The 18,573-nt window shown below is 42.6% G+C and overlaps 1 protein-coding gene across 4 annotated transcripts in view; it reads left to right on the top strand.

Moving 5' to 3' along the window:
* The window catches only part of VPS35L (VPS35 endosomal protein sorting factor like), a 114,838-nt gene extending 96,523 nt beyond the window's left edge, over window positions 1–18,315 (top strand). For all 4 annotated transcript variants that reach the window (XM_075069250.1, XM_075069253.1, XM_075069252.1 and 1 more), the window contains 3 exons: window positions 4,027–4,145; window positions 15,208–15,354; window positions 17,098–18,315. In XM_075069250.1, the coding sequence (XP_074925351.1) occupies window positions 4,027–4,145; window positions 15,208–15,354; window positions 17,098–17,196 (365 nt within the window). In that variant the 3' untranslated portion in view covers window positions 17,197–18,315. The remainder of the gene's footprint in view (window positions 1–4,026; window positions 4,146–15,207; window positions 15,355–17,097) is intronic.
* Window positions 18,316–18,573: the final 258 nt, after the last annotated feature.

Genomic DNA, 18,573 nt, shown 5'->3' with positions numbered 1-18,573 from the left:
ATCTTGCTATCTGAATTTATTTAAAATACCCAAGTTTTTTTTAATTTGCTGCTGCTGCAGAATTTCCAGTTTTTGCAGACATCCAAGGCCGAAGCTCCGGAGTTAAGGCCTAGATCATAATCTAAACAACCCAACAAAATAAACACCTTTAGAAACAAGAGAAACTGCTTTTTGTCAGCAAAGTGAAATAACATGGCTTCTGCCACGTTGACTGATTGCATATATTGTATGACAAGGGTTGCCAGGCGTCTGTTTTTTGACCGGAATGCCTGGTTGAAAAGGGACACTGGTGGTTTGACCCGAGCCATTAAAAGTCTGGTCAGCAGTGCAGCAGGACTAAGGCAGGCAGCGGCTGGCAGGTCTGGTTCCTAGCTGCAGGGGTGTCCACAGGAGCTACACGTGCTGCCCCTGCCCCGAGCACCAGCTCGCATTGGCCAGAAAACATGGCCAACAGGAGCTATGGGGGCGACGCCTGGCGACAGGGCAGCACGCAGATCTGCCTGGCCATACCTCTGCGTAGGAGCCAGGGGAGAAGATGCCATTGCTTCCAGGGGCCACCTGAAGTAAGCACTGCCCGGAGTCTGCACCCCTGACCCCTTCCAGTACCACAACTGCTGACCCCAGCCATGATCCCCTTCCTGCCCTCTGAACCCCTCAATCCCAGCCTGAAGCCCTTTTCTGCACCCCAAACCCTTTTCCCGAGCCTCACCCCAGAGACAGCACCCGCAGCTGGAGCCCTGACCTGCCCCCTGCTCCCCAATCCCAGCCCTGGTCCCCCTCCTGCTCTCCAAACCCCTCAGTCCCAGCCCAGAGCACCCTTCTGCACCCCAAACCCCTCATCTCCAGCCCCAGCCGGAACCCTTACCCCCTCCTGCAACCCAGCTCCCGAACCAGGCCAGTGAAAATGAATGAATGAGGATGGGGAGAGTGAGCGATGGGGGGGAGGTGGAGTGAGCAGGGGGTGAGGCCTCGTAGGAGGGGCGGCGCAAGGGTGCTCAGTTTTGTGCAAATAGAAAATTGGCAACCCTAACTCCCTCCTGCACCCCAACTTCCTCCCAGAGCCCGCACCCCAACCTCCTGCCTCAGCCCTGAGCCCCCTTCTGCACCCTAAAATCCTCATCCCTGCCCTACCCCAGAGCCCGCACCCTGTGGTAATCTAGCCGTCCAGTCCCAGACCTGGACTTTAGTGTCCACCAGTCTGGTCCTGTCCCAAACCTGGACTTTTGCGTCCAAAGTTTGGGGGCTTACCTGAAACTCCCCCAAGCTCACTACCAGCTTGGATATTCTCGCTGCCACCAGATCAGGAATTAATCTATGGGGCCTGATCCCCCCTTTCCTCCCTCTGGTGTCCCCAACCCTCCCTTGGTGGGACACCCAGATTCCCAATCCCTTGGATGCTAAAAGCAGGGAAAATAACCCCTTCCCCCTCCTTATCAGGCTTGCCTCGCGGCTAACCTGTGTGACCCAAGAAACCAGCTTTTCTGCTTCCCTCAGGACAATGGAGATGCAAAATACCCACAGCTGGGCTCTGCCACCCCCCTTGCTCCAGGAACGAGGGAAAAACTGTAACCACCAGAGAACAGAGAGAATTCTTCGTCTCTTTCCCCGTAGTCTGCTCTTTCCCTGGACCCAAATAGGAAAATAGCCCACAGCCTGGCTTTTCCCTTTGCCTCCCTAGGAAAAGAACTTTCACAAGGTTTAACAAGAAAACTTTATAGAAAAAAAGAAAGAAAATATAAAACAATCATCTTGCATTAAGAAACTCAATACAGGCTCTTGCTTATAAGAAAATATAAAGAAACAGTCTGATTTAAAAGATAGCCCAATTAAACCAGCACAACAAATTAACATACAGGTAAATACACCCCAAAGACCATCATAGCTGAATTACTTTGCGGTTCCTGGGTACTTACAGATGTTTAGAAGAAGTATTAGGAGAGAATTAGAAGAAGACTTGTTTCCTCATAGCTAAGAAAACAACAAAGACCCCGAGTATACAAATTCCCGCCCCTGACTTTAAACAATCCAGTTCTCTGATTGGTCCTCTGGTCAGGTGTTCGGTTACCCTTTTCAGGTAAAAGAAACTTAACCCTTACCTACCTATCCATTTATGACACACACCCCCAGTCAGAGTCCTCACCCTCTCATGCACCCCAACTCCCTGCCCCAGCCTGGTGAAAGTGAGAGAGGGTGGGGGAGAGCAAGCAACAGAGGGAGGGGATGGAGTGAGCAGAGGGAGGGACCTCAGAGAAGAGCTGAGGGCGGAGCCTCAGGGAAGCAGGTGGGGCAAGGGTGTTCCCGTTTGTGCAATAAGAAAGTTGGCAACTCTGTGACAAATGACTGAATCAGATCTCCTTGTTCTGTAGTCAGGTTTGTTTCACTTATGTAGGTTTCTGGTGTACGACCTGTAGTGCAGTGGCTGTGTGTGTACGTTCATACTGCACCTTGCAGAATGGAGCCTTGATTTCAGGCAGGGCTGGTATATACTGCACATAGCACTATGGGGTCTTGATTTCAGATGAGGCCTGCTGGCATTACTGATAAAATAGATATTTGCCAGAGAACAAAAGCCATAGGTATTTTAAAAAGGGCTAGTTTTTTGTATCAAGTCTGTGGCTGCGTGAAATGTTTGAACCCATGAGCTCTGAAATTACCACACTCATGTTTTTGCTCAGCATGTATTTACTTTTCACTGCAGTATTTAAAAAAATAAAAGTAAAACTGCAATTAATAACAGTTAAAAGCTCCCCTAGCACCAATTGAATATGGTGTGTTGGTAGTGACCATTCTGACTGTTTGTTTGTTTTAAGTTTTCATTTCTCATGGTTTGTCAGTATGCAAGGAAAGTAGTTTCCACAGAGTATTAAAATAAAATAATAAAACAAACCCTTTTAAACAGATGAGTTTTCTGAGGGCTGGGGATGATCTTTCTCTCCCACTCCCTGATATCTCTAGAGTATGCTTGTATTTGAAAATTCTTCATATAATATATTCTCTTTAAAATGAATGTTGCTTAAAGTGGCTAGGTGAAAGAAGGCTATGTAGTTGGTATAAAACAATAGACTACTTTGACAATTCCTGCTATTATCTGAATTTAGTCAGTATTGCCCATGACTTTCAGTTAATTAAGTTTTAATTTAGAATGCCGTACTGTTTTTTAAGTATACAAATAAATATAAACCTGATGTAAGCAACATGCATGTATAATTCCAGAGTCACCTGGATAGTTGCACATGTGCCTGATTTCCTTATACTTATGGGACTAGGCTTCAGAGGTACACAGGGAGCATCAGCTAGAGGGGTTAAGCATTGAAGAGAAACTGGTGGCACTTGTCCCAGTAACACATTTTATAATATTTAATGATCTGGAAAATTGGGGTGACAATGTCAAAAAGCCAAATTTTTGTCCAGATTGTCAGCCTTGCATTCATGTAGTAAGTTACAAACAAAGGTATGGAACAGCTAAGTGAAAAATTTAAATCTACAGTGCACGAGGTATGTGCTACAAAATGGGCACAAGCCTTTCAGTTTTCACCAATTTTTCTGAAGTTCTCTTTCCATGAACCCTTTTGCTCTGACAGAGACAAGTAGCTTTTCTGCAGTTGTAAAGTAGTATGGTAATATATGCGGGCTCCAGGTTTCTGGTTACTGGAACACTCTGCAAAACTATATGTTGGTTCTTGTATTGGATAAAGCATAAATTGTTCATCCACTCCTTAAACAATCCCGCTTCCATTAAAAGTCAATGGCAAAACCTGTCTAACTTCAGTGGAAGCAAGGGATCTGGCCATATGGAGTATTCATATGTTGTGCTGTATGTTGCTTTGTGTTGCAGTCTGCAATTAAGATCAGCCAATGGTAATAAAAACACAGGTGTCAGGTCGTTATGAAAGATTTCATATGCAGGTGGGGTCATTTTACAGCTTTAAAAACAATCTATTTTAAATATCCAGTATTGTTTTGCAGCAAACACGCTTAGATAATTATCCAAATTAAACTCAGATTTATTTATGCTTGTTTCTGTAGTTGATTCCAATGACACCCTCTATGGTGGAGACTCCAAGTTCCTGACTGAAATTAACAAGCTGTGTGAGGCAGTGATTGCTCAGATCCTGGACCATCTGAAGACCCTTGGACTGGAGGAGGTATGACTTTTCTTGTCTTATTACTGTATAATGCAATACCAAATCACTTGCAGAAACCAGTAAATGAGCCTTTCTAAATTGATACTCCTGGGGGAATTCTACGCCAAAAATAAAAATAAAAAAAAAATTCTGTGCACAATATTTAAAAATTCTGCAAAAGTTCTGCATATTTTATTTGTCAAAATAACACAATATAATCACACTGATTTCAATTATTTCAGTAATTTATTTAAATTATAGTACAATGGAGAATGGGAGTGGGGAGCATGCGGTATGCAGCCATGTGCTCAGCGTTATATCATAGACAACTGAAGAGCAAATGAGGGGTGGAGGGTCAAACTCAGTTTATATTGGCTACTGACCATCTCCAAAAAGATCAGTAGAAAACAGTTCGTGGAGCACATTTTGATAGGAAATTTTTTCAGTCCAGAAAGTTAGACTGGTTCTAATCACTAAAGCACTATAAGCATTTTTAAGGCCATACTGTCCTTTACACCTCTCTGGCAATATAAAGGAGTCTTAAAACTTTTACACCTGTTTTGTACTTCTGGATGAATTCACAAAGACAATGGGAACAATTCACTAAGTAGGCAGGCTTCTATATTCTGCTCTGCCCACGCCTGCCTCCTCAGAAACACCCTGAAGCCCTGCCCCGCCATGCCGAATGTGCTGCAGTAGCAAGTGAGGGGGACAGAATATCTCTTTCTCAAGTGCACGACTCCCCAGCACACTCACCGCAGCGGTAATTTACATGTCTACTAGCTGCTGTGGGCGCCCGAACAAATCTGCCTGCGCTTCTGGGGAGGGGTGTTTGACCGTTCTAATGGCTTCCCTTTGCTTCCCCGTCAGAAGTTATTTTTTCTGCTGGGAAGCAAAGAAATCTGTGGGGGACATGAATTCTGTGCACACACAGTGATGCAGAATTCCCCCAGAGGTAAGTAATTGACAGTGCAATATCATGTGTTGCTGCTTTGGAAAGCCCTGTGAATGTTTACAAAACTGGAGAGGATTGTATGTTACTTTGATTAAAAAAAATAAACTGACATCATGTAGGCAACATTGGGGTGAAGAGATTCAGTAATATTTATAGCCCAACTATTTGTTGTTGTACTATAAAAGAGATGGATTGTTTAGCTGCATTCTGTGCGTGACATGGACAGTCAGTTATACCAGACAGAATTGGTTTTTGCTAGGCAGTGAAAGCTGCTCTGGTGCCAACTTGGTCCTGCTGCTTTTTTCAAGGTATAATAATCTCTTCAGTTCCCTTCCATTCCCATTCCCTCCCAGCTGTCGCTTCATTCCTGACCTAAACTAAAGTCTCTACTTTCTCCCTAGTCCTAATTGCTGTTTTTCTCACCAGCCTAACCAGACTTCTGGAATAGGCTAATGGACAAAATGAGAATTAACTCATTAGTCTGTTCTGAGCTAAATACAGTGGAAGTTACTGTATTTGTAAAAGCTCTGCATCCCAGAGGATGATTAAGAATGATTTGCTTAGTTGTAGGGAGTACTTTCACTTTTACTCTATTTTGGATAATAGTTACACTAGTTAAAACAAAGCAAAAACCCTTGTAGACTTACTGGATTCCCTGAATTTGGGTTTATACAGTATGTGAGATCAAAAGCAGCTCTAAGGGCTCATCTGTTAGGGGGTAACGACTGTCATTCTCCATGTTACTGAACTCATCACCTCTGCATGAGAACAGACTATGCCCCGGTAACATGTCTGTTTCTGAGCTTCAATTCCCACAGCGGCAGGTTTTTTTTTGTTTGTTTTTGAACTACCTATGTTAGACTGTTGTCTCATGTCTTATAGCCTGAAATACAGGGCAAAATGAGTCTTTGATGGGAAGAAAATAGAGCTGAAGTCCTTCTCTTATGTCATCTTACTTGGCTTCTTACCAAATAATTTAGGTTTCTTTTTATTTTCTCCCACTTCTGCTGGGATTACATTTTAGAAATTCGTCTAAAGGGAGAGAGAGATGCTTAAGGTTTGCCTCCAAGAATTCATTAAGCAACACACACTTGAGAGCCCAGCTACTGCTGTTAGAGTAGTATTTCTTTTACCTTTGATATCAAATACTTTCTCTTAAAAAAACTGTAGAGATTCAAAATTAATAAATCTCACATTTTTACAGTGGCATATTCCAACGTACAGCATAAACTGTATGTACCACAATGAAATACAGCTCTCTTTGGATGCAAGAGCAATGCAGCACACTGGGCAATGGCAAGGACACTAAAGCAACCTCTGCTCTTACGAATAGTGCCATGGGATCTTTTCAGTGTGCTCACTGGGTTTTAAGATACTCTGTAAAATACCAAACACAGTAAACTGTCACTGTATTTACCTCACGCAGGCTGAGCCTGTCATGCTGGGATTAGGACCTGTGTTTCCAGAAAGTCTAGCTTTACAAACCTGATGCTTAGACTGCTAAGAGAGTCCCTCTAGCTAATTCACTGAAGCAGGAGGTATTGTGGTCCAGTAGATAGAGGGGCACTGGTCTGAGAGTAAAGGGACATGAATTCTGATCCTAGCTCTGTTATTGGCAAGCTGTGAGATCTTGGGCAAGTCACATCACTTCTGTGCCTCAGTTGTAAAATGGGGGGATATTTGCCTTCCTTTACAAAGTGCTTTCAGATCTGTGGATGAAGAGCACTACATAGGAGCCAGGTATTACTCTTTTTTCTTTTTTTTGGTGGGGGGATAGGAGGTATAGAGGTTGATGTTGATTATTAAAGTCACATCCTTCAGCTCTAAAGCAGTACTTGGCAGACAATCATCTGAGATTTTATTTTGCTCACTTCAGTGTTGGCGACCTTTTATTATTTGGCTGCTCATTACATGAACAAGCCTCTGCTGATATTGGTTTTCCTTGGTTCATTTCATTTGAAACCCATAAAAGGGAATTGATTTTCATGTAATAAAATGATTTTACCAAACTGCTATTTTGAAGGAAGAGAAGTGAATCTAATGTTAACACAGTATGATCCTCCTTTCTTCCTATATTACCTTAAAATATCTTCTAAAAATTCTGCTTCTTTTGTGATATCTTAGTGTTTGAACTGAAATGTACAGTCCCAAACTACCCTATACAAATACAAACCATCTGTGGACATGGGAGTGTGTCTGCTTTGCATTTTTATTGCATTTTGGATGCAATAAATGTTAAAATTCTGCCTGCTGCAGTTGGACTGAGTTGTGAACAGTCAAATGTGGGCATGTTTCATGCAGAGCCATTTACTTTTGATCCAAAACCAAAGTGTTACAGTAGGTCTGCTGTAGGTCATTCTTGTCTTGATAGCCTCTTGTTAGGGTGTTTGTTCCTGTATAGACATTTGACTATTTACAGTAAGTCTCAGGGAATGATGGAAACTGGTTACTCCAAAGCCACTTGGTATTGCTCCGTTCAACCAAGAAGTGTTGCTAGAAAGCGCGTTCCCTCCCGCTTCAAAAAACTGAGCATGGATTCACCATGTGTTGAGTAACATATAGAGCACCAGATTAGTCAAGATTCGCCAGAACCAATGGCTCCTCAGGCTGATGCAATTAAGGCAGTTTCATAGCCAGTGTTACACCAGAAAGTGAGGTGGCCAGCGTCATGTCCGACCACCTTTGACTGCCCTAATCTGATGGATCAGGTATGCATTTTGCACCTGGGTGATAACTGGTGATGGCCTTTCAGCAGGGCTGGCTCTAGGTTTTTAGCCCCCCAGGCTCTGCTCCTTCATGAGACCCCGCTCCCCCTCCCTCCAGGGCTCCTCAGACACTCCAGGAGCCCCTCTCGCCGCTGCAGCCCAGGTCCTGGAGCCGAGAGCAGGCTGTGGCGATGGTGAGAGGGGCTCCCAGAGCATGTGAGGAGCCAGGAAGGGATGGGGAGCGGAGCCCGGGCTGCAGCTGCAAGAGGGTCTCCCAGAGTGTGTGAGGAGCTGGGGAGGGAGGGAAGCGGGGCCTGGGATGCAGGGAGGGAGGAGGGGTCCTGCTGTCACTGCCTCTCTGAGTCTCCCCAGGGCAGCATGGCATTTCTCCGCCCGAGTGGGCTGTGCAGGGCGCTGCCGTGCTGGTCAGGGGGTGCGGATCCTGGCTTATTCGCTGACAGGGCGAGTGGCTTTTTGCCACTCCAAGCAAAAAAAGGGGGTGGGCAGTTTGCTGCCCCTTAGAAAGTGCTGCCCCAAGCACATGCTTGGAGGATTGGTGCCTAGAGCCGGCCCTGCCTTTCAGGGCAAGATCAAGCAAGACTTGAACTCTCAACCTTCAGGATTGTAGTAAAGCTCCTTAATCTCTCAGCAGCCGCACCTATTTACCTGATTAGCTCACCTATTTTTTATTTTAAAGATGTTAAAGATTTAAAGTTCTTCCTGAAACAATTCTCTATTATTGGTAGTCCAGTATTGTTACTAAAGCCTTCAAACAGTAATGGCTTTGTTAGCTCCTTGGAACAGGGAGCATGCTTCCTCCACTGTTGGGAAAGTATCTGTAAGCTGCAGGAATTGCCTGAAACAAATACCTGCAATTCTGTTTCTCCCGCAGTTCCAGTTATCAAAAGTCCAAACTCCATCCTGCTCCGTATTCAAATCATACAACTCAAAGACAAGGTGAACTTACAGTGCTTTCAGAATTTACAGCAACTTGGTTAGTCTCCAGTCAGTTAAGATTCTTCATTCCAACATCTCATCTTGCCTTCATAACCAAGAGTTATTGAGTGGTCTCATGAGTACGGTTGTGATACATCTAGAAAATAAAAAGTAGTTGCTTAAGTTGTCAGTCTGAGAAATCTAGTCAGGCCATCATTGTAGCTTGCAGTTTTCTTGGAAGGCTTGCTCAGCGGGAAGTGTCTTGTACTGCTCTTTTAATAGTGGCAAGAGTGGGAACCATCCTGATCTCTGCTGACAAGGATTTCTCTGGACAAGGGCCTTCAACAAAAGTCCTTATGAGAGTATTGCCTTGGGCTCCATCATCCATGAACCCCATGTGGCAACTGAGAGACAAATAGCTGAGTTGCTCAGCTCTACTTTAATGAAGGCTTTAAAAATTAGGGCCATGGTCTTGAAGTGTATCCTAAATCTGATCGGTAGCCGATATAGGGTTGGGATCACTGGAGTAGTATGTTCTCATTGGTCTAACCAGGAAAGCAAGCTTCTGCACGCCAGACCAGCTGGAATTCCCTTGTAGAGGGTGTGGAGTACTCTTAGAGTGAGGCTGACAAATCAGAGAGTGCTGTTCAAGGTCTGTATTCACAAGAAAGAATTTAGTCATCTGGCCATCTGAAGACGGAATTTCTGCTTGCTGTTACTATTCAGGAGTGCAGGAGCAATGATGAGTCCAAGAGGACCCTAAGACTGTGTAACTTAGTAAACAGGGGACTTGCACATACAACAGTTGGCGAGTTCAGAGTTGCTGCTGAGTTATTAGTGTTTCCTCTGTTCCAGTCAGCATCACCTCTTACTCAGGCTGAATTGAGTCAGTTGTCTTATATCAAGGGGCTTTATTATCCCAAAGGGAGGATAACTGAGTAATGGCACTGTGGATTAAGTTCTGAGAGCTTGATGTTGTCTGCCTATACCACTTATGATCTTCCCTAATTGACTAATATATATGAACAGGCCCCTGGGGGACTCTTGAGGAGAGGAGAAACTGCCCATTGTGACCTCCTGAGAGGAAGGAGCAAATCTAAATCCCCAGATGCCTTGTTCTTCACAGCATGAAGCTCTAAGTGAGCAGATTTCAACAGAAGACTGGAGTCAATGCTAGGAAGCAGGGTTGCTATTGTAAGCAGTGCTGAAATGGATAATAAGACCGAAGACCAACAAGATCACATTTTTCTCTATCCTGCCATATTGAATTAAGAGATTACTCTACTCTTTGCTGGAGGGGATAGGACATGAGTGACACAAGAGACTACGTGTCCTGGGGTTGTGTAGTTCTTTCTTTATTGCAGTATCAACTACACTGTTTCAAAGATTATGAAAAATGCCTACCAAGTGAGTACTCTCTGCACTCTTTGGTGTGGGAACTATTAGTCTCATGATTTACGTGACTGCCAGAAACTTGATCTATTCCTTTCTGTTTGCTGCCCATAAATGCATCCTCATGAGTTGGAACGCCCTCCACAATTCAGTCTTGGTTATGTCACTGGAGTTGGCAGCATGTTGACATGGATTTATCACTGAGATTTGAGGTCAGTGCCATGTCACACAAATATTCTTGTTGATCATAATGCAGAGTGTTGCATGCCTCTCGGTTTTGTTCCTTTTTATATAGTGGCCTTTAGTTCATCTTCTCTGGAGCCTGTGCATCTCTTAACTTTGCAACTTCTAACATATGATTGGATCCCCCGTCTCCCTCTTGTGCCTGTGCTTACCTCAAAATACTGTGAATAATGTACATCCCTTTCTTCTGACTCTGTCTTCAATGTGTTGCATCCTTTTTGAAGTGTTCTGTATGTTACCAAGTTTTTTAAAATGTTAAACAGAGTGTGGACATGTACACATGCATACATATTGTATAGAAATACAATGCAGTGGGGATATCCAGGGGAGAGATCTTTGACCACCTCTCCTGCTCTCTGCTCAATAATCTAGCTCCACTAGAATTATTACTATCGTAAACTTGCAGGGAGTTTCAAACAGTCTCTCTCTTATGTTTCGATTCAAGCAAAAATATATAGGCACAAGTCGTTAACCTAAGGTGGAGGGGAAAAATAGTTCAGATAATTTAAATACTCTAAACATTTCTGAAGTAGTTCTTTAAAATGTACAAGTACAAAATACATGATGGAGTGGCAAAAAGGCTTTGCATCACGTTATTCTACCATCTAAAACTCATGCAGACATGCCACATCATCACATATTCTTTCTTTAATTTTCCTTTTGCCCAAAGGTGTTGGTCCTAGTGCAGTGTCCTGGCTTTATCTCAGCTCTGATAATTACTTTCCAGCTACTCATAGTTTCTTGATAGGAAGTGCAGCAACATATCTAGCAAACTGTTAGAGTAGTGTTGCTGCAGCAGACTGATGGACCATGTCTATGTCCAGAGGTGGCTACATTTCAATAGTGAATGAAATGATGCTTGAATCTAAGGCCTGGTCTACACTGTGGGGGAGATTGATCTATGTTATGTAACTTCAGTTACGTGAATAATGTAGTTGAAGTCAACATACTTAGATCTACTGACCACGGTGTCTTCACTGCAGTGAGTCAACTGCTGACGCTCCCCCATCGACTTCGCCTGTGCCTCTCGCTCCGGTGGAGTACCGGAGTTGCTGGGAGAGCACTCGGGGGTTGATTTATCACGTCTAGACTAGATATGATAAATCGACCCCACTGGATCAATCACTGCCCACCAATCCAGCAGGTAGTACAGACATACCCTAAGGCTGTAAAGAGCTTTGGGAGCCACTGTGATGAAGGTTGCTACAGTATATAAATGTAACTGGAAGCATTTTCTCCGTGACTGCTGCCCATAATTCTCATTAACACTAATGGGGATTTATATACTCATTAAGTGACCCATAATTTTTGTAATAAAAGTGTTTAAGAAAGGGGTTTTCAATCTAATATTCTAAGTGCCACCTCAGAATATAAAAGTAATAATCTATTGAAAAGTAGCCACTTGTACTATGTGATGACTTTAAATATTCAACCATGTGATAGTCAAATACCCCAGTGCTACATGACCTTGCCACTTTTTGGGTTTTTTTGGTCAGTTGTGTAAAATATCTTCCTATGTAAGTAACAGCTGAACATGCTAAATAAAGAACAGAATCAGTATGTGCAGAGCTTACGTTCTCAAGGCACTTATGAATAAAATACAGTGTCCCAAACCACACAGTGTCGTCTTGTCTTCATAGCTAGATGTTCACTGACAGACCCATTGTCCAAAGTTTTCTAAGGTAGTTTGGCATATGTTAGGTTTGGGAGAGCCCCCCAAACTAAGGGGCACCATGAATAAAAGACACGGTCACAAGTGGGAGAAAAATAGATAAAATAGTGGAGGTCTGAGCCTACATTTTATTAATGTTTGCTAGTACCTGTTACCACGAGTAATCTCACTGATTTGAAAGAGTTGGAGTGTGTGTAGGTTGGTTGCTAAATGCTTAATGATCAAGAGCTACTGTCCCCAGTGGGGGTGGGTATCTTCTCTTGTCCTTATTTAGCTGCTCGGTACATGCTATGCATATGCAATTAGTTCTGCTGTTAGTGATAGGAAACATTAATTTCCTTTCACTGCCACAGCAATACTGCATACTGGCCATAGAATTTACTGGCTGAATTTAGAGAGGGCTCAAGTGAAGTATGAAATTTGTTAATTAATATGCGGGGTTGACCATGATTGTGCACTTGCTTCTAACTGCTCTTCAGTTGATTCAATTACTGTAGTAGATGAGGCTCTGCCTTTTAATCAACAGTCACTTTTCCAAGTGAGCCGAACACAAAGCACAGCTCTAGAAAAGCAATGGTAAATAAATACCTCCTCTCAGGCATGTCCTTTGATAATAACAGTGCCTAGCAGTGCTAGGCATAAATACCAGTGCAAATGGTGTCTGCATTTCTATTATGCATGCCCCCTGCTGGTGGTGATGCTAAGAGGTCTGTAGTATAGCTGTGTAAAGTTGCTCTATAAGAGACCTGATTTGCAAAGTTTCTGCAATTAATTTTTTTAAAAACTTGTCAAGGGGTTCTTCCCCACTGCCTTCTGGAGAAAGGAAGCCCTCTCCCTTTTTTAGGGGAGAATCTCCTGCACCTAGTGGTGCATGAGACAACCCATTCTTTCTATTGCTGTCTATCCAGACCACGATGTGACTCCATTATAAGTTGTCTCCATGATGGTCATATCCTTTTCAATCATCCTGCGATAGGTCATTCTTTGTCTTCTATGACTTCTTTTTTCTCTGGGTGGAATCCAGTCTGAAATACCTTGAGCTTCTGCTATGGGTAGGTTGATGACAAAGCAATCTCTGTCTAATTATTGAGTCCACAGTCTGCTGACCTGTGCAGCACTACACTTTCTCCTTGGTTACACAATTTCTCCAATGAATTCTCAAGATTCTTCTTAAACAATGGTGGTGAAATGTATACAGCTTCCTGTCATGTATTTCCACTATCTGCTACTCCTGATGGAATGCTGCACCAAAAAGCTAAACATTCTGTGCACAATATTTTATAATTCTGCATAGTTTGTGTGTCAAAATAAGACAACTCAATCATGCCAGTTTAAATTATTTTGGTAACTTTTATTTAAAAATACCTGTCAGCAAGTATGTCTGTAACAATACAGATAACAAAAAAGATTCAGGAAATTTTTTTTTAACAAATAGATTCCTTACTGGGCATATACACAGAACTTTGAGTAATTCATTTAAACTATGATACAGAAACGTATTTCTTACATGCCTCAGAAGCAGTGCAAAGGTTTGGGGAGTCAGGGGTAATGGAGAAGCTGAGAGAGAAGGAAGTAATTGCTTGGAAGGAGTCTGGGAGTGAACCAGGTGGATTGTTGGGTGTGGGTGGGAAAAGTATGGAACAGGTTTTTTGGGGGATGGAGGGATTGTTAGGGAGTTGAGGAGCCTCCCCCATGCAGACCCTGTCTCCCCCTAGCTTCTCCCAATCTGTCAGGCACATCAGGCCCTGTCTTCATGTGTCTCTGCACCCGCTCACCCTATCCCCAGTCTCCCTGCACCCACACTCAGCCACCCCCTCGACTCCCATGTGTCCCTGCACCCCCACTTCCATTCAGCCCCTGCTACAGTTTGTCCCCCCCCACCACTAGTCCTTCTGAACTCCAGTCTATGTGACCCCACCGCAATAACTCCCTCGCTCCATCTGTCTTTTTTTTTTTTTTTCCCCACCCCTATATCCCATGCCTCCTCACCTGATCCGAGGAGTAATCTGTCATGTTTCCAGGGCTAACAATAACGTTGGGAGGACAATAGCATTGTACAGTGTCATCTTCTCACTCCTCCAGATGTTTGACAGACAGCAAAATGATCTACTGCCTTTACCATTCTTGCTCTGACTTTCTTAGTGAGCTGGCCACTAGCATATATTGTACTTCCAAGATAGACAAAGTTGCTAGCTCTTGTACTCTGCTCCACCAATCTCATCTCTACCCATGTTGACAGCATTCTCTCCTATCTCCGTGATCTTGGTCTTCTGCATACTGATACAGAGTCCCACTTTGAAAGCTTTTGGGAGGAGAGGGTCAGAGGCAGTTGGGCCACAGTCCTGTAACATATCTTACTTGCCTCTGCCTTTTATTCCCTAAAACACAATTTGACTGCTATTGCAACCACTACTAAGCTAAGCAGCATGGCCAGTAGCACTCCATAAGGTTTAGTCCATAGTTGCCTATGTTCCAAAGATCCTTTGTAGGATTTCCCTGACTGTAAAAAGTGGGGGAAACCTCCTGGTCTCAAGAGACAGCAAGCAACTGTGGGGAGGACGTCTGAGAGGATGGTGCTGTGGAAGCTGCCATTGGGTGTGAGGGGCTAAAAGAGAGGTCAACCTATATGAATATCACCCCAAGTCTGCTGGACTTCTGTAAATATTCAAAGTCCTAATGGAATCTTAAAGGCACCCTGATCTCAGATAAGTTCAGGGTTCTACTAGAACCTTTCAGACAGCCCTGCCAGTGAGGTGGCAGAAGAGGTGCCCACATTCAGTACTGCGAGTAGTGATGGTGTTTACAGCTAGAACTGTTCAGGTATCCAGAATGCACAATATTACAAAAATGTACCAAATCATTGAGCTAAACTGACACCTGATGTAGGAGCTGGTGTAACTTGCACTACTTTGGAATGGGGCTGAATGGGTAGACAGGGGATTTTTTTGTTTGTTTTGTTTTTTTGGTCCTATTTTGAGTACAAATGCATGGAGGACTAGCCCCAAAGTCCTTGCTGATGTTAATAATGCTAGGCCTGTTTGCTACAGAGCATCTGTCTAGCTGTTGGTAAAATTCTCTGGACTGTGTGTATAATTTACAGGATATTGATATTTTGCTGATATATCAGAACTCTAGGATGGCTGTAGAATAATTGTTTGTTTGTTTGTTTTTTAATGGAAGACTCTGAAGCGGCAAAGCCAGCTGGCTCTCTACTTCTTTAATAGTATTTTAGCTCATGGAGATTTACGGAACAACAGACTAAACCAGCTTTCAGTCAATCTCTGGAACCTGGCGCAGAAGCACGGCTTTGCTGACACCAAGACCATGGTAAGAATAACATGGACTGAAATGGAGTGTGCTATCTTTGGCATTAGTTCTAAGTGCCCTTCCTTTTACTCATATTTGTGGAAAGGGTCAGTGTGACCAGGGTTCTAGTGGGAGCCAGCTGTGGTCACTCAATTAGGGTGAACTGCAAAGAATGGGGCAGCCAAATCCCAAAAAGCTGATGGATATTCCAATACTTGATTCACCAAACCAGCATAAAACAGCTTCTTTATTATCTTACTGGTTACTCATAAGTCCAAACAACATAGTTCCCTTAAAGTGATCCATCCTCAGGCTTCCATCCAGGTACCCATGTCAAGTATGATGAAAATTTCTATAAATTTTATTTCATCATATGAAAGAAAAGGTTCTACCAATCCCAAAGGATCGGACACATTACCTCCCAGGTTAATGAATGTTTCAGATCTTACCCAAATACACGCTACAGCCAATTTTTATTAACTAAAATAAAATTTTATTAAAAAAACAAAAGTGAGTATGATTAAAATACATATACATACAGACATGAGTTCAGTTCATTTGGGTGAATATTCATAGCAGAGATGGTGAGCTTTGTGGTTGCAAGGAGTTCCTTTAGAATTTAGTAAGTCATAGTCTGATGTGCAAATATCACATTCAGGGCGTACCAGCCTAACTGGGACCTCAGTCTTGCGACTCAAATTTCCCTTGACGAAGCTTAAGCAGATCTGAGATGACAGAATCAGGATCCAAGGATCTTTTTATACAATTTCATGTCCTCTTTGACAAGTTGGGAGTTCCTGAGGTGGGGGTTAGGAGGTAATTAGGATGACTTTGAAGGAGGTCCATCACCGGTACTTAGCTATATGGATTAACATAAGGCCATTTGCCTTTTCCTCCACCATTCATAGTACATTTCAAAGAGAGATGAATACCGAGATATCCCGTATTTACAATTCATTTAAGTGATATCAGAGTACAACATAGACAGGGACTGTTGATTATATTGTCGACCCTACTCATTTATTTTGCAGGATGTTTAACCCTTTCTAGCCATGCGTCACAATCAATTTATTAGATTTATTTCCTTAAAACAAAAACATGTTCATTTAAATCTTTTTAAATTGTTTTGAATTGAAAAAATAACATCCTGTGTATCAGAATCCTAACAACTTTCTGTCAATTTTATATGAGCACATAACATAAATGCCAACTTTGAATCAACGTCTGCTCAAAACAGAAATCAGAGGTAGCTTTTAATTGTGTCCTGGGCCCATGGCTGACAGGGGTTATAAGTAAAAAGGAGTGTGATTTTTAGTCTCTCTTTTGCTATGACCAGTGGTCTACTTTACAAAACTAGCACCCAGCCTGGAACAGTAAGCAGCATCAGCTCAAAGGATGCTGAATAGCCAGCCTTTAATATTTAGGCTGCCTTGGCAACTTTCCCAACATTTTTTATAAGTATGTCATGCATTTGTTGAATTTAAAGAGCACTGAAAATGCTGGTGCTAGGAACAGTTTTACTCCAAATGAAACTGCCTTTCTGGTTAGTGGAGAAGCATGGTTCAGACCTGAAAAATCACACTTGTTGAGCAACACATGTGGCTGCCAGCTCTGGAGTCGGGGGGGGTGTTGTTTATGCCTGGATTGGACTGCAGTATTGAAACCAAGTGAAAATCAGAGTTCTTTACTAAAACTTTCATACGGCTGTCAAGAAATCCGATTCAAGAAAAAGTACAAAGATTTGTATATCTCCTTCCTCTGTAGGTGAAAACACTGGAATACATCAAGAGGCAAAGCAAACAACCCGAAATGAGTCATCTTACAGAGCTGGCACTAAGACTCCCTCTGCAGTCCAGGACCTGATGAACGTTACCCTTTCCAGAGTCATCTGTAACGAAGGGCATGTTGCCAAGTCCATAAAATAGAAGCTTTATCCTGAGCTTTTATTAGAGTTCAATGTATTTTCATTTTTAAGTTTCACTTGAGTATGACAGATTGATTTGGACAAGGTAAAGCTGTTCTAACAAAGTGCAATAATTTGAGCTAAGTTTGGTTCCACTGGTGTCATTAAACAGAAACTGACTGAAATATTTTGATTCAGTAAAGTGTATCTTAAAATTTCTGATGGCAAATAACATTCCAGACCTGAATTTGACATGACTCAAACCACATAGGAAGAAAATTATACACATATGCATATTCAGGAGTTCCCCCTTCTCCCATCTTCATTCCATTTAGGACATATTATTCTCTCCTGTGTGGGAGCAATATGTTGATGTAACATCCTACTTCATGATCAGCAGTAGTTCTAGGTGAGAATTATGCCTGACTTCTTTGTAGATAGGGTTGTTTCCAATATTCATGTGGCTAGTTCCAATCTAACAGGAATATGGCTGAGATGTTGTTGTTTTCTGGATTTGAAAAATCATTTTTGTAATACACTTTCACCAACATGTTTATACCTTTCATTTTAGTCTAAAAATGTTTTGTAAAATGGAGGGAACCTCTCCATTTAATCTGGCAATCAGTGGGAAAGTCTTCAGAGGAAAATGCAAATGTATTTTGAGTCCTCTGGGTTTTCAGTCCAAATGCACAGTATCATGGAATAAAAACTGTTAATGGGCAGTTTAGTTCATCTGTTTATTCCTTATTACGTGTATCCACAGTCATCACCTGATTGAACATCCTGTGATTATTAGTTACATTTGGTAGTATACTGCTTAGCAAATTCCACTCTGCCACTTCTAGCCCGTGGCAAGGAGCCAGGATGTGTGGTTGCTGCTACTGCCATAAGGGGCCCTAGTTTTGATTGAGTTTAGGCAATTTACTGAGTTAATCTCTACAGTAACCACGGATGACTAAAATACTCTAGCCAAATTTTGAGCAAAAAGTTGTCTTTTGTTGAGGGTGAAAATTCCATCTGTGTGAATGAAATTCTGTAATAAAATAGCTGTGCTCTGTGGTAGAAGGTGCACTCCTTAATGCGTGTGGAATGGTGGTGTCGAAACATTCTCCATCATGCCGAGACTCATGACTCCCTCATTGATTAAAACAAGGAGTAATGTCCCCAAAAACTAGTTTAGCTGGAGAGCAGAAGTGTTAATCAGTTGATGATTGCAGCATTTTATTGTTTTTGCAGGTGGTGTGTTACGAAATGCAGGTGTCCATTACTTGTGCATTGTCACACATGCTGGGGTTTAAAGTGGATGCAGCTTAACTGCTATTTAAAAAAAAAGCTGA

The sequence above is a fragment of the Chelonoidis abingdonii genome, chromosome 9, assembly GCF_003597395.2.
Source record: "Chelonoidis abingdonii isolate Lonesome George chromosome 9, CheloAbing_2.0, whole genome shotgun sequence".
Lineage (NCBI taxonomy): Eukaryota > Metazoa > Chordata > Testudines > Testudinidae > Chelonoidis > Chelonoidis abingdonii.
This window is presented reverse-complemented; position numbering and strand designations above follow the sequence as displayed.